The sequence below is a fragment of the Spermophilus citellus genome (assembly GCF_964194105.1).
Source record: "Spermophilus citellus genome assembly, chromosome: 18".
Taxonomy (NCBI): domain Eukaryota; kingdom Metazoa; phylum Chordata; class Mammalia; order Rodentia; family Sciuridae; genus Spermophilus; species Spermophilus citellus.
This window is the reverse complement of record NC_138200.1, coordinates 2,172,174-2,184,392: the sequence shown is the minus strand read 5'-3', so window position 1 is coordinate 2,184,392 and position 12,219 is coordinate 2,172,174. Positions and strand designations below refer to the sequence as shown.

Genomic DNA, 12,219 nt, shown 5'->3' with positions numbered 1-12,219 from the left:
TATGACAGGCTCGGGGCCCCTGTGTCCTGCTTCTTCTGTGGATACATGTGTCTCCTGTTTGAGATGCCTCCGTATGCCACTCCCTGGCGTGAACCCCATCCCCATGTACCGTCCCCTCAATGCGCATCTGGGGGAGTGGGAAGAGAGCAGTGCTGGCCATTTAGTTCCAACGTACTTGGGTCACTGGATGCACATCCTCAATCCCGCCTCATGCCAGTACTGCTACTTGGCAGAGAGAAGATAGTAATTGGACAGGACAAGAGCCTTGCCCAGGCCTCAAGCTGGACACATGGGGCCAGAACTGAGACGCAGACCCCCAAGGCTCAGGACACACAGCCAAGTCGGTCCACCATCGACATCGGCCCCCGCACTCGACACTCTGAATGGCTCGCCAACGTCCAGAGGGAGAGCCACGGGCCCAGCACCCAAGGGTCCCCGCACAGTGCGAGGACACTGCACACTAGGCACCATGTCCCCACAGGAGGAGCACCGCACACTGGGGCGGGGGGGCTACAGTTCTAAGTCCACGGGCTCCTTTCTAGAAGCCGGGGGCCGACAGCTGCCTGGGATGGCTTTGGTCCTGAGGGTGGAGAAGAGTGATGTGTAAATGGTGTATCCCATTACACTGTCTCCTAATGTGTTTAGTAGTAAATTATATAGTGCAATGGGAATGATGTACTCATAACTGTCAATGTCACAGATCAATATACATCACGCCTTTGTGTAATCTAGGTCTATATTCACATAACTTATAATTTGTTTCCAAACATGAAGTTCTGTTTGTAAAAACAGATCCTTCTCAGGTCACGGTGGGATGGCATTGATTAGCCAGTGTGTAGGGTTTGGATGTGACGTGTCCCCCAGAGGCTCACGGTGACACAATGCAAGGCTTAGAGGAGAAATGATTGGCTTGGGGGAGCCTCAACCCACTCAGTGAATTCACCCCCGTGGGGTTAACAGAGTAGTGACTGGGGCCAAGGGTGAGGCTGGAGGAGGTGGCCTTCGGGGTCCTGCCTTTGGGGTAGATGTTTGTGTCTGGAGAGGGGCGTCTCTGCCTCCTGGTCACCCTGACGTGTGGGGCTTCCCTCAGCCGCTCTCCTCCACCATGATGCCCTGCCTCACCTCGAGCCCCGACGGAGGGAGCTGGCCTTCTAGGGCCTGAGACCTCTGCAACCGTGAGCCCCCAAATGGACTTTTCCTCCTCTGCGGTTGCTCTGTCAGGTGTTCTAATCACAGCAGCGAAAAGGCTACGACCTCACGGCAGGCTGAAGAGGTTGTCAGACACACACACACACACACACACACACCTCACAGCCTGACCCACTGAACCCCACAGCTCCACCTAGCTCACCTACGGCCGGGCAATCACCCAGCACCCAGCTTCCTGGGTAATAGCGGACAGGACGCCTCACATACTGCTGAACTCTGCACCCAGAGGGGGAACCGTGTGCACGGGGGCCTTTTTGCACCACTGAAAAGCCAAGAATTGTAGGTCACCCCGTCCGCATGAATGTAAGGTTCTAGTTATGATTTGGGTGGCAGTGCTTGGCCACATCACAGGGCACGCACCGCAGTGGCAGCTCACCTGAGCTTGCGCAAGACACACTTAGGCCCCCTCACGGCCTCGCACAACAGCATCACGCCACCAGGGCTGAGGGCGTTGCGAGTGACGTCCAGTTCATGCAGAGTCTGACTGTGGGCAATGACAGAAGCCAGGTCCTCGCAGCAGGCTCTGGTCAATTGGCAGGACTCCAGGCTGCAACAGAGAGGATCTGGTTCCAGCCAGACCGCCCAGGCTCACTCGGCAGCCCCTGGGCATCCCCCTTCCTCTGGGATACAGTCCTTTCCCCAGCCCTTGGACAGGGACCAGGGCTGAGAACCTCACTCTGAATAGTAACCTGGCACCCTGGAAGCCAGGTTCTGCAGTTCTGGGCCTCCCCTCAGATGCCTGCTAGGTTTCTCTTCCTTTTGCCTGGTTGTCCCACCCAAGGTCGCTCTACCACTGCCCCACATCCCCTGCCCCTTCTACTTGGAGACAACTTCTCCAGAGTGGCTGAGGCTGGCCTTGAACTCGTGATCCTCCTGCCTCAGGCTCCGTAGCCACTGGGAGGACAGGGGGGACCCAACACACCAGCCCGGTACACTTCCTGATCTCGTGGAACCCCCAAGGCGTACACATGCCAGCAATCTAGGCCGACGCTCTGCCCAGCACAGGGCCCTTCCCTGGGTCACCAGGCCTACGCCCCTGAAGGACCTGCCCCAACATATGCATCTGGGGTTCACAGGAGCGTCTCTACCCGAACCTCAGCCTCACAGCCTTCAGCCTCCCTGGGAAAGGCACAGACAAGGTCCTTCCTGAGCAGGGTGCCTCCCCAGCCAGGGGCAGGGCCTGGCCACCAGGCCACCCTCCACGGCCTACCACAGTGTCTGCAGGCGGCAGGGGGGCTGTCGCAGGGCCTCACACAGCTGTGCCACTCCCTCGTCCATCAGGGGGTTTCTGCTGAGGTCCAGATGGCTCAGGTTTGCGTTGCTCAGGAGAACCTCAGAGAGGTGTCGGCAGGAGTACTTATTGAGCTGGCAGCCGGCCATCCTGGGGGGAAGCAGGGGACAGCAGGTCACGTGAGGGCTGAGGTCCCAAGGACGGCTCAACTGGACGCTCAAGGTGGTCCTTCTGTGGTCCTGTGTATGAACTCAGTGGGACCCAATCTCCCCTTTGACTGTTCCCTACCCACATGAGACGGGCAGGAGGAACCAAACCCACACAGAGCCTCATGAGAAAACCAGGGCTGAGAGGCACAGCTCAGATGGGAGAATCTGTCAGTTCTAGTTCTGACTCTGCATCTCACCCCGCACTGGGACAAGCCTTCCGCCCCCTGAGGCTGGTGCCCAGAGCACGAGTGATGACCAGGGTGACGTGCATGGGTCACCTCAGGTACCAGATCCTCAGCTGGTCGGGTTCTCGAGAATCCTAACAGGTTCTAATGGCTTCTTACAAGGAACGCTCTGCCACGTTGGGAGAGCCAGGGGTACAGGAAAGAACAGAGCAGATATGGCAGCGGGGACCCCACAGGGGCCGCTTCTGCTCCCGTTCACAGAGGGGCAGCCCGCAGCGGGGAGGCCCAGTGAGTGCTGGAGAGCAGCAGACCCAGGCCTGGACCTCGAGCTGTGGATCCTCAGCTGGTGCCCTGAAGCCCTGCTGCGGTCTCAGCTGGTGGACAGAAGGCAGCGACCCGGGATCCTGCTTGCCCCTACCCACCCCAGTCCACTTACACCAGCGTCTGCACGGTGCAGTATGGGAGGCACAAGGCCGCGCACAGTGTGGGCACACCCTCAGCCAGCTTGTTATCACTGAGGTCCAGCAGCGTCAGCTTCCTGTTGTTCGCCAGCATCGAGGCCAAGGCCTTGCAATCCGGAGCGGAGAGGCCCGAGTCCTGAAGCCTGCAGGGAGGGGACACCACATGCTCTGGGCTTCCCTGCCTGGACTGGCCCCTGGTGCTAGTCCTACCAGGGCCTGTCCTTCACGGAGCCTCCTGGGGAATCCTGTCATCACCGCCAGCTCCCGTCTGCACAGCTCGGCCCACTCAGTCACTCTGTGCTTACCCACCAAGTCACTTCCCCGACCCCAGGGCGGCCCCACACAGGATCCGGGTCCTGCGAGGCCCCTCCTGCTCCCCAGCCTGTGCCTCCCACCACACCAGGCAGTCTTCCTGGAGGTCTCAGGATGCTGTCCCCAGCAGGTCCCCTTTCCAACTACTGCCCCACAAGGGTGGGGTTGGCGTTGCTCAGGGAGAGTGCGACCCTATTCCCAGCACAGATGACGTCTCCTAGACAGCATCCCACGGAAGAGTTGAGCCTGAGGAGGGGGTCTCTGCCTGTAGTCGTGACTCCCATCTCGGGGGCTGTCCCTGCTCGTGGGCACACACCTGCACTAAGCCCCCGGATGACAGAATGGACATATTCACAGCCTACACAGGTGCACGTCAATGCAGGTATGACCGCCATGCCTCTGACCACAGCCCTGACATTTCCCCAGGGTGACTCTGCAGCAGCTCCAGGGTCTAAAGATGTCTGTGGCTTCAAGATATTTTCAAGAAGTGAAAACAATAGGATTTGGCCCACATCATACCCTACCTCCAAATTAATTCAAATGGATCACAGATTGAAACCTCAGAGTCTAAATGATAGGGCTGGGGTTGCAGCTCAGGGGTAGAGCCTTTGCCTGTCATGTGTGAGGTTCTGGGTTTGAATCTCAGGGCCACCTAAAAGTAAAAGCCCATCAACAACGAGAACACATTAGACCAAACTTCCTAACAACGAAAAAGTTCAGAAAATGATCTGAGACCTCGGGTTAGGCGCTGGTCTCTCTCAGGCTACACAAAACACACGGGTGAGCACAGAAACAAGAGGTGGTCCCCGAGACCGTACAGAGCGGGGCTGTGTGCCAACCAGACGGCTCCCACATCGCGAAGCCTGCACCCACAACGCAGAGGAACCCTCTGGACTGCGCAACAGAGACCACTCGCTCCAAAAGCGAATGCTCAGGTGAGGGTGGACGTCCTTCCAAGGAGACACACAGACGCCCAGGACGAAGCAGGACAGCATGGGAGGGCGTCACGCCCCCAGGGCAGGCCATGGCATCAGCAGGACAGCCAAAGGCGAGAGCAACCTCACCACTGTCCAGGGCAGACCAGAAACTAGGCAGCAGGTCCCGGCAGGGGCCTCGGACTCAGCCAGGAAAGGACTGAGGCACTGACGGGGCAACACCGGAGGGCAGCGTGGCAACCTTGCGCTCAGGGACTCGAGCTGTTCCTGAAGGATCCCAGGCCGTGAGTCGACGGAAACAAGACGTGCAGAACATGAAGATCCATCAACCCTGAAGCGCGTCCGTGGGTCCCGGGGATGGACACCAGAGGACGGGCATGGACTCGTGGGTAGGGTCTCCTCCTAGGTCCCGCAGACCTTCCAGAATCAGAAGGTTGTCATGGCTGCACACCCCTGAGCCTCTGCTAAGACCACGAGATTCACTCTTCAAAGCTCGGGGTTTCGGGGTGCGTATTGTACCCCGACCAAGCTGTTGTCGGGAAACGGATCTGAGTCTTCAAGCTCGCGAGAGGAGTGCCCAGAAAAAGAGCAGAGAAAGAGCTGTCGGAAGTGTGTGAACATCACTGGGAACGGTGATGGCCCCCCCCACGCCAGAATCCCAGCGGCTAGGGAGGCTGAGGCCGGAGGACCTCGAATTCAGAGCCAGCCTCAGCAGTTTGTTGAGGCCCTAACACCTGGGGGCGTGGCTCTGAGGTTAAGTGCCCCTGAGCTCATTGCCCAGACCAAAAAAAAAAAAAGGACCTGAAGTTTCCAAGAGAGAGGCCAGGTGCTGGCCAAGAAACCCTCCCAAGGAAGTCCAGGTGACATGACCGGCCTCCAGGCCCGCCTGGTCACTATCCAGCCTCTCCTGCCTCCGACCATCACCAGAGGTGAGCACCACCAGGCCTCTAACACCACAGTCTTCCCATCTCGAGACCTCAGAATGAAACCCTGTGGTCCACTCCTGAGTTAGACTCTTTCCACCAACAATATTGGAGATTTGTCCAAAAGGTTACCTGGGGTTGTAGGCCAATCGCATGGATCGCAGAATGTAACCAAAGGTTTCTTGTCCATTGAGGGAAATTTCCACTTCTCAGGCCTTAGGGGGTCCTGCCCTAAATGTTCCAGTGTCCCTCTCTCCCCAAAGTGAGCCACCAACACCAGAAGCACTCCTCCTGGGTTACGTTGTGCCCAGAGTCTGCCACAGCTGAACTGGGGTTTTGCAAAGCGCCCGAATCGATTTAGAAACTAACTTCCCTATCCTGGTCTCGATTTCTGGAGACCAGACCTCTGTTCCCAAGGGACAGGAAATAGGACAGAGATGGCCACGTGAAAGCATTCTCTGGAATGCACGCCTGAGGCTGGCGGGCAGCACTCACAGCAGCTCCTGAAGGTTGCACACCGGGTTGCTCAAGGCACTGCAGAGGAACCAGACCTCATCGTGGGAGAGCTGGGTGGAGGTCATGCTCAGGTGTTGCAGGTTTGGGTTACTGCTGAACATCTCAAAGAAAATCCCGGTCTCACAGGAAAAGGAAACTTTTCTTGTCCTGCAAAAGCAAAGGTGACTCTGGATGATTCTGATCCACCCATCTCCAGCAAGGCAGCGTGAATGCCTGCTGTGGTCACCCCTGCGCCATAAATGACCCATCGGCCACTTCCACGACCCAATGGCCTGGGTGGGTTTACCCCCAAAGGCCACGTTGGAGACGGTGTGGTTGGCAGAACTAGAGGAAGCCATGGGGTCTTCCTTCTTCTAGGGGAAGCAGAGCCCAGGGGGCCTCTGGGACCCACAATGCAGGCACAGGCCGACCACCAAGGAGAGCTTCCCGGGCAGCAGGGGCGCTGGGCTGAGACACCTCCCTGGGGTCCAGCCTCTTCCTCAGGCTGGCAGGGAGGTCACAGTCTGCACGCCCCAGGCCCATCTTGAACTCACTCGAGCCTCTGCACGGGGCACGTGGACTCTCGCAGCTGACAACACAGGATCAGCAGCGTCCATTTGCCGAAGATGGTGTCCACCACCCAGAGTTTCTGGAGGTGCTCATTGGTGGTGAGCACAGAGCAGATCTGGCGCCACCAGAGGAGGGTACGGCTCGACCTGTAACAGGAGAGACGAGAGGTTCTCCACAAGGTCACCTCAAGGCAGTCACAGCCTCTGAGCACAGTGTCAGCTGCTTGGACCCCAAGAGGGGGAGAACGAGGTCAGCTCTCCTCCTGGGGTCACTTCTCGGCCAGGACCTTGGCCACGCTGCAGCCTTTCAGGCCTGTGCGGCCCAAGGGCCGCGGCTCCTGACACCAGGGCAGGGCCAGGGACGCCTCTGAGCATCCTCCAGCTCAGGACAGCCCCCAGCAAGGGCACTGCCCACCCAGGCCACCTAGGTCCTGGGGTGGGAGACCTCCCTTGTTACCAGTGGAGGCTGCTTAGAGGAAAGAGGAGGCAGGAGGCCAGAGCCAGCCTCCAGCCAGATCTCCTGGCCTCCAACTGGGCCCTGGCCCCGTCCCGACCCTGCCATCTTGGTGGGCTGACGTGACCTGTGTCCCGTGTCCTCCCTGCAGCACCACAGTAGGAGGGTCCACCTGGTGGCTGACCGAGTCAACCAGGAGTTTCAGAACACAGCAGCACTAGTCTGCAGCTGGGAGGACAGGCATCTGGAGCCTGGTCCCAGGGAGTGACCCAGGGTGAAGCCTGCCGAGGGCCTGGAAGGGAAGGGAAGGGATCGCGCCCCAGGGAGGTCAGCCTCCTCCCTCAGTACAGTCCTTATTGCTGCTTTGGTGAGGAGACCCGTGCAGCTAGGAAAGGCCAGGCTCGGGGACGAGGCCACGGGCTCCCCACGAGAGCTGCCGTGCACTGAGAGCACAGGTGGCCCATCCAGGAGCACCATGGAAAGACGAGGGAGGAGGGACCCAGGGGCTGGGGCTCAGCGGTGGAGCCCCGCCCTGCACCTGGGAGGCTCAGGCCTGGATGCTCAGCACCAAGTCAAAATGAGATTAAGAAAGCTACTGTGAACATCTACAAGTAAAGATAATTTAATTTAAAAAAAACACAGTAAAACAAACATGATTCAAGGGCTTCTTCTGGAGTTTTCTGGTCAGAAAAGGCAGGCAGTGACCCCAATCCACGTGAAACGCCCCGTCAGCAACACCCTGTGAGCACACACAGATTCTGAAAAAGGGTGGAAAGAAAGTGACGGCAGGGACTCACATGGGGTCTGGTCCCCTCTCTTCCGGAAAGATTTCTGGGACTGAGACAGTGAGCTCCCTCAAGCTGCAGCAGTATTTTAGGCAGTAGGCAGCAACCGCCAAGTCTGGCCTCTCTCGAAGGGGAAAGTGGGCCTCGCGGAGGCTGCTCATGAGGTGGCTGGCAAAGGCGTCACTCTGCACCTCGAACAGGGCATAGAAGAGCAGCAGGAACTCCACCTGCTCCTCAGGTTCCTCCACCTCCACCAGGCTCCTCAGACCTCCCAGGAGCTGGGGCGCCAACTCCCGCGACCTCTGCATCCCAAGAAGGGCATCCAGCCTCTGCTGCTCACTTTCATGTAGGAGGCCAAACAGGAAGCAGCCCAGGAACACCCAGCTTGCTCTCTCTTTCCTGAAGTACGTGAGCAGCAGTACCTCTATGGGCATCACGGCCCGGCTGGGGTGGCTGCGGGGGCTGTCCAGCAGGTAGAACATGGCCGCACAGAACTCCTGCATGCACGCGTGGATGAAGGAGTAGGAGCTCCCCGACTCGCTGTACTTCCGGAAGAGCCTGAGGTCCAGCAAGGTGGGGGCGTCAGTGTCCCCTATCCCGTTCCTCCTGAGCTCCTCTTCGCCAAACACCCACGTGTTGGTCCACATGCCCTCCGCGGCCAGGGAACACAGTGCCTTCAGCAGGCCTTGGCCCTGCTGGCTGGGCCGAGTAGCGCCCTGGGGTGTGAACGCTTGAAACATGAAAGACAGGAACACAGAGGTGGACCTGCAGCAGGTGGCTGCCAGGTCCCTCCCACGCTCCATCTCCTGTTTCAGAGAGGTGCACACCATCCAGCAGAGGAGGGGGATGTGGCACATGGTGAAGAGATGCTCATTGTTTTGCACCCAGCTGAAGGCTGCCATGGCTCGGCCCCTGTCTCCAAACGAGCAGCAGAAATACTGCTTCACATGGCTGTCCTGGAAGCATTTGAGCTCTTGCATGTTTGGGTGGTCCAGCTTGCTCTCCAGAGCTTCTGGGCGCATGGGCATGGCAGCGAGGAGCAGAGCCGACTCTGGGAGAATCTTCCTCCTCAGCAGGCTGCTCAGCACCGTGTTCACTGAACGCTCCTCCCTCCAGTCACGGCACAGCTCCGACTCGGGCTCCGTCAGGGTGCACTCGAACTCCTCTAAGCTGTCGACGATGAACAGGATCCTCTCTGGTTGGGCCACGATGTCCGCCAAGGGGACAGAGTCATCGGGCCTTTCTCTGGAGATGAGCGCGGCCAGGCTGGTCACCCTCAGCTGCTTCAGTTCTCGGCAGCATAAGTAGAAAATGAAAGAGAATTTGTCCCGATAGAGGGTACCGTCTGACCAGGCCAGCATCAGCTTCATCAGGAACCTCGTTTTCCCCACTCTTTGTAATGCGCGGAGGACGACCGTGTGAGGCCTCCTGGGTACCCTTGGAGTGAAATACTCTTCCAGACTTTCATGCTCTTCACGGGTCAATGTCTGGTCAAAGCAGCCAGGGATCTCAGTAAAGGCGTCCCTGGACCACATGCGGATGAACTTCTCCTGTATGTGAGCTCGATAGGCATTCGCTGGTCAGCAAGGGCAACAGAAAAACACAGCACGTCAGAGTTTCAGCCCCGCACAACCTGAAGGCTTCAACCCGAATCTCTCCTATGGGAAACAATGTCCTCAGGGCCTGCAGGCTGTGGCCACAGCCTAAACCACCAACCAGACAGCCCCGAGGGTCAAAGGCCTGCCAGGCCAGCTCCAGACACACACACACACACCTGTTCATCTCTGCCAGGAGTCCAAGGAACTGCAAAGCCCTGCTGGCTTCCAACTGAAGAGAGTGGAATGCACGTCAAACCAGGGAGGGGCCTCCCCATGAGGAAGCAGGAGCTCTGTGTGGGGACAGGACCCTGCCTCTGGGCTGTGGGCTGTGGTGCCCAATCAAAAGCCAAGCAACAAAAGGGCTGAGCCTTCTAGAATCCCTTCAGGCTGAGCTGAGGCTGGGTTCTGCTCTGCAGTTGCCACAGACTCTGGTGACATGGGAAGGCTGGGTTGCTGAGTGACATCAGAGGGGACCCTGCCACTAGGTGGCAGACAGGTGAGGTTGAAAGGGCACAGAGTGCCACAGGAATGAGGGAAGTGCACAAATGAAGGCCAAGGAATTTAGCAGGGATGGCTGGGCCAGCTCTCAGATTAGGAAGAGAGATCCAAAGGACTCCACAGAGGAAGGCTGCCAAGACCAAGGTCGCTCCCTGAAGGACCAAGGTCACAGAAGCACAGAGCCTTATCCTGAGGGTGCAATGGGGGTCCTGGGGGAGGTGGGGAGACCACCTGTGGCGGAAAGCACTATTAAACAGGCAGAGCCGGAAAGCGGGAGCTGAGGAAGGCGGCTGGCCAATAGGCCAGGACCTTGGGGACACCCGTGCAGGACCAGCGTGAAGAGCCCCATCCAGGCACCCCGCAGCAGACTCCAGAGACCCCTGAATGACCAGGCAAAGGACCATGCACAACACCACCTTGGCCCTCCAGGGCTGTGCAGCCCCGGGGTCACAGCTGTCCTGCTTGCACCTCTACCTGATGAATGGAGTCACCCCCAGGGCATCAACTCAAACCTGGGGGGCACCCGCATCTCAGGGCCTTTCCAAAAGGCCCTGACCAGGCCCGACCCACCTGACCTGGTAACCTCGGATCCAGTTGCCAGGTGCAGCACCTGTCAACTGCTGCAGTCTGTGCCCAGCCACAGCTTGGGGGAGTTGGGCCCAGGAGTGTTCCCAGCTGTGGGTGGGCTTCTGGTGACCACGCCCACCTGCCCTCTCTGCCCCTGAGGTGGGGATGAGGCTGCTCCCCAAGCCTGGGCAGCTCTCCCCACCTCGGCTCCCCCTGGAGACCCTGCGCCCAGCCCCTGCGCTCTCCCAAGGAGCCCACCACTCACCTGCGCTCTCCCAAGGAGCCCACCACTCACCTGCGCTCTCCCTGGAGGCCTTGTCACAGAGGTCCTTCCTGTGGATCTTGGGGAAGATACAGAGGGCCAGGTCCCACGCTGGCTGTTCCCCATAGCGCTGGGTCATCAAGCTCGCCAGGTCCTGGCGCTTGGCCTTCTTCACCTGCGCCCAGGGAATGGGCTGGAGGCCGCGTTGCACAGTCTGCTGCTTGAGCAGCTGCTTGAACTGCACGAACTCGTTCTTCTTGAGTTCATCCAGGAAACAGGTGAGGCGGAAGTCAGAAATGAAGGATGCTGCCATCTCGTCCAGGCCGGAGAAGAAGATGCTCAGAGACGGGGACCAGGAAGGACCAGGAATCAGACAGCCTGAGGGCAACGTCAGGGTGGCCCCGAGTTACTCAGAGGAAAGGGCCTTGCACAGCCTCGTGCTGGTCCTGGGTGAGGGCTGGGGACCCCCCAACTGCGTCCTGTCCTCTCCTCACTGATGTGCGCCTGAGAGCAGCGGTGACTCGGACACCAACCTGCGCTGGCCTTCCTGTCCACCCACATTGCCTGCCACCCAGCTCAGGCGGTGCCCGGAGGGAGCCCTACAGAGCCCCAGGGTTAGCATTAGAGAAGCTTCCCCGGGCAGACAGACAGCCTTCTGCCACAGCCAGCTGCCACACAAAGACGGCGGCAGCCGCAGCAGGCACGGGCCTGCCCTCCCAGGCTGTGGGAGAGCTTCCAGCTGGACTTTTCCTGATGTGGAGTCAGCGTCAGGATCAGAGGTGGACCTCTTGCAAAAGACTGCAATCCTGGTACGGGGCCTCCTGCTCTGTTTGGGGGCCCTCTTTACATGGGGTTCAGATGGGGTTCGGATTGCCACAGTCGCATTTTAAATGCCCTCCCACACACATACAGGCTTCTACCACCCCCCACCAAGTCTCCAGACTCTTTCCCTGACCCCATGCAATAGCATGTAGACTACAGCAGTGTGTCCGCAGGGCTGGCTGTGACCCCCTGTAGACGTCAGAGGTGGGCGCTGTTACCCCCAGAACCACAGAGGGTGAACTGGGTTGGAAACAGGGCCACGGTGGACGAATCGACTTCAGGTGAGGTCATTCTGCAGTGTGCTGGGCCCCTAACCCACACAGGTGTGCATCTTTTCCCCAAGGGGCACATTCAGACCCAGAGGACGGGAGAATGCCACTGAGAAGCCCAAGCAGGTCAAGGAGCAGAAGTTAGTGGACACAGAGGGACCTCCCGCCCAGGCCTCCGAAGGAAGGAACCCTGCCCACATCTCCACTCTGGAAGCCAGGCCCCCGGGACTGAGACACCAACCTCCCTGGTCTGAGCCACTGAGTTGGTGGCACTGTGTTCTGGCAGCCCCAGGAAACCAAGGCAGTGTGACCCTCAGCTGAGGCAGGTGAGTCGTGCTCTGGAAGACGGGTCACGAGAAGTCACCCAAAGTGACAAAAAGCAGAGAGGACCAGACAGGGAGGATGACAGGGCCTAACACTTGTTATGAGAGCCCC

The 12,219-nt window shown here is 59.0% G+C and overlaps 1 protein-coding gene across 1 annotated transcript; it reads right to left on the bottom strand.

The window, feature by feature from the left end:
* Positions 1-510: 510 nt before the first annotated feature.
* On the bottom strand, positions 511-11,006 carry LOC308637315 (NACHT, LRR and PYD domains-containing protein 4-like; the record flags this gene model as incomplete). Its single annotated transcript, XM_081273627.1, has 8 exons — positions 511-580; positions 1,586-1,756; positions 2,420-2,590; positions 3,271-3,438; positions 5,961-6,128; positions 6,515-6,676; positions 7,781-9,344; positions 10,727-11,006. The coding sequence occupies 8 exons, from the start codon at positions 11,004-11,006 to the stop codon at positions 511-513; spliced, it is 2,754 nt and encodes a 917-aa protein (XP_081129753.1).
* Between the last annotated feature and the right edge of the window lie 1,213 nt (positions 11,007-12,219).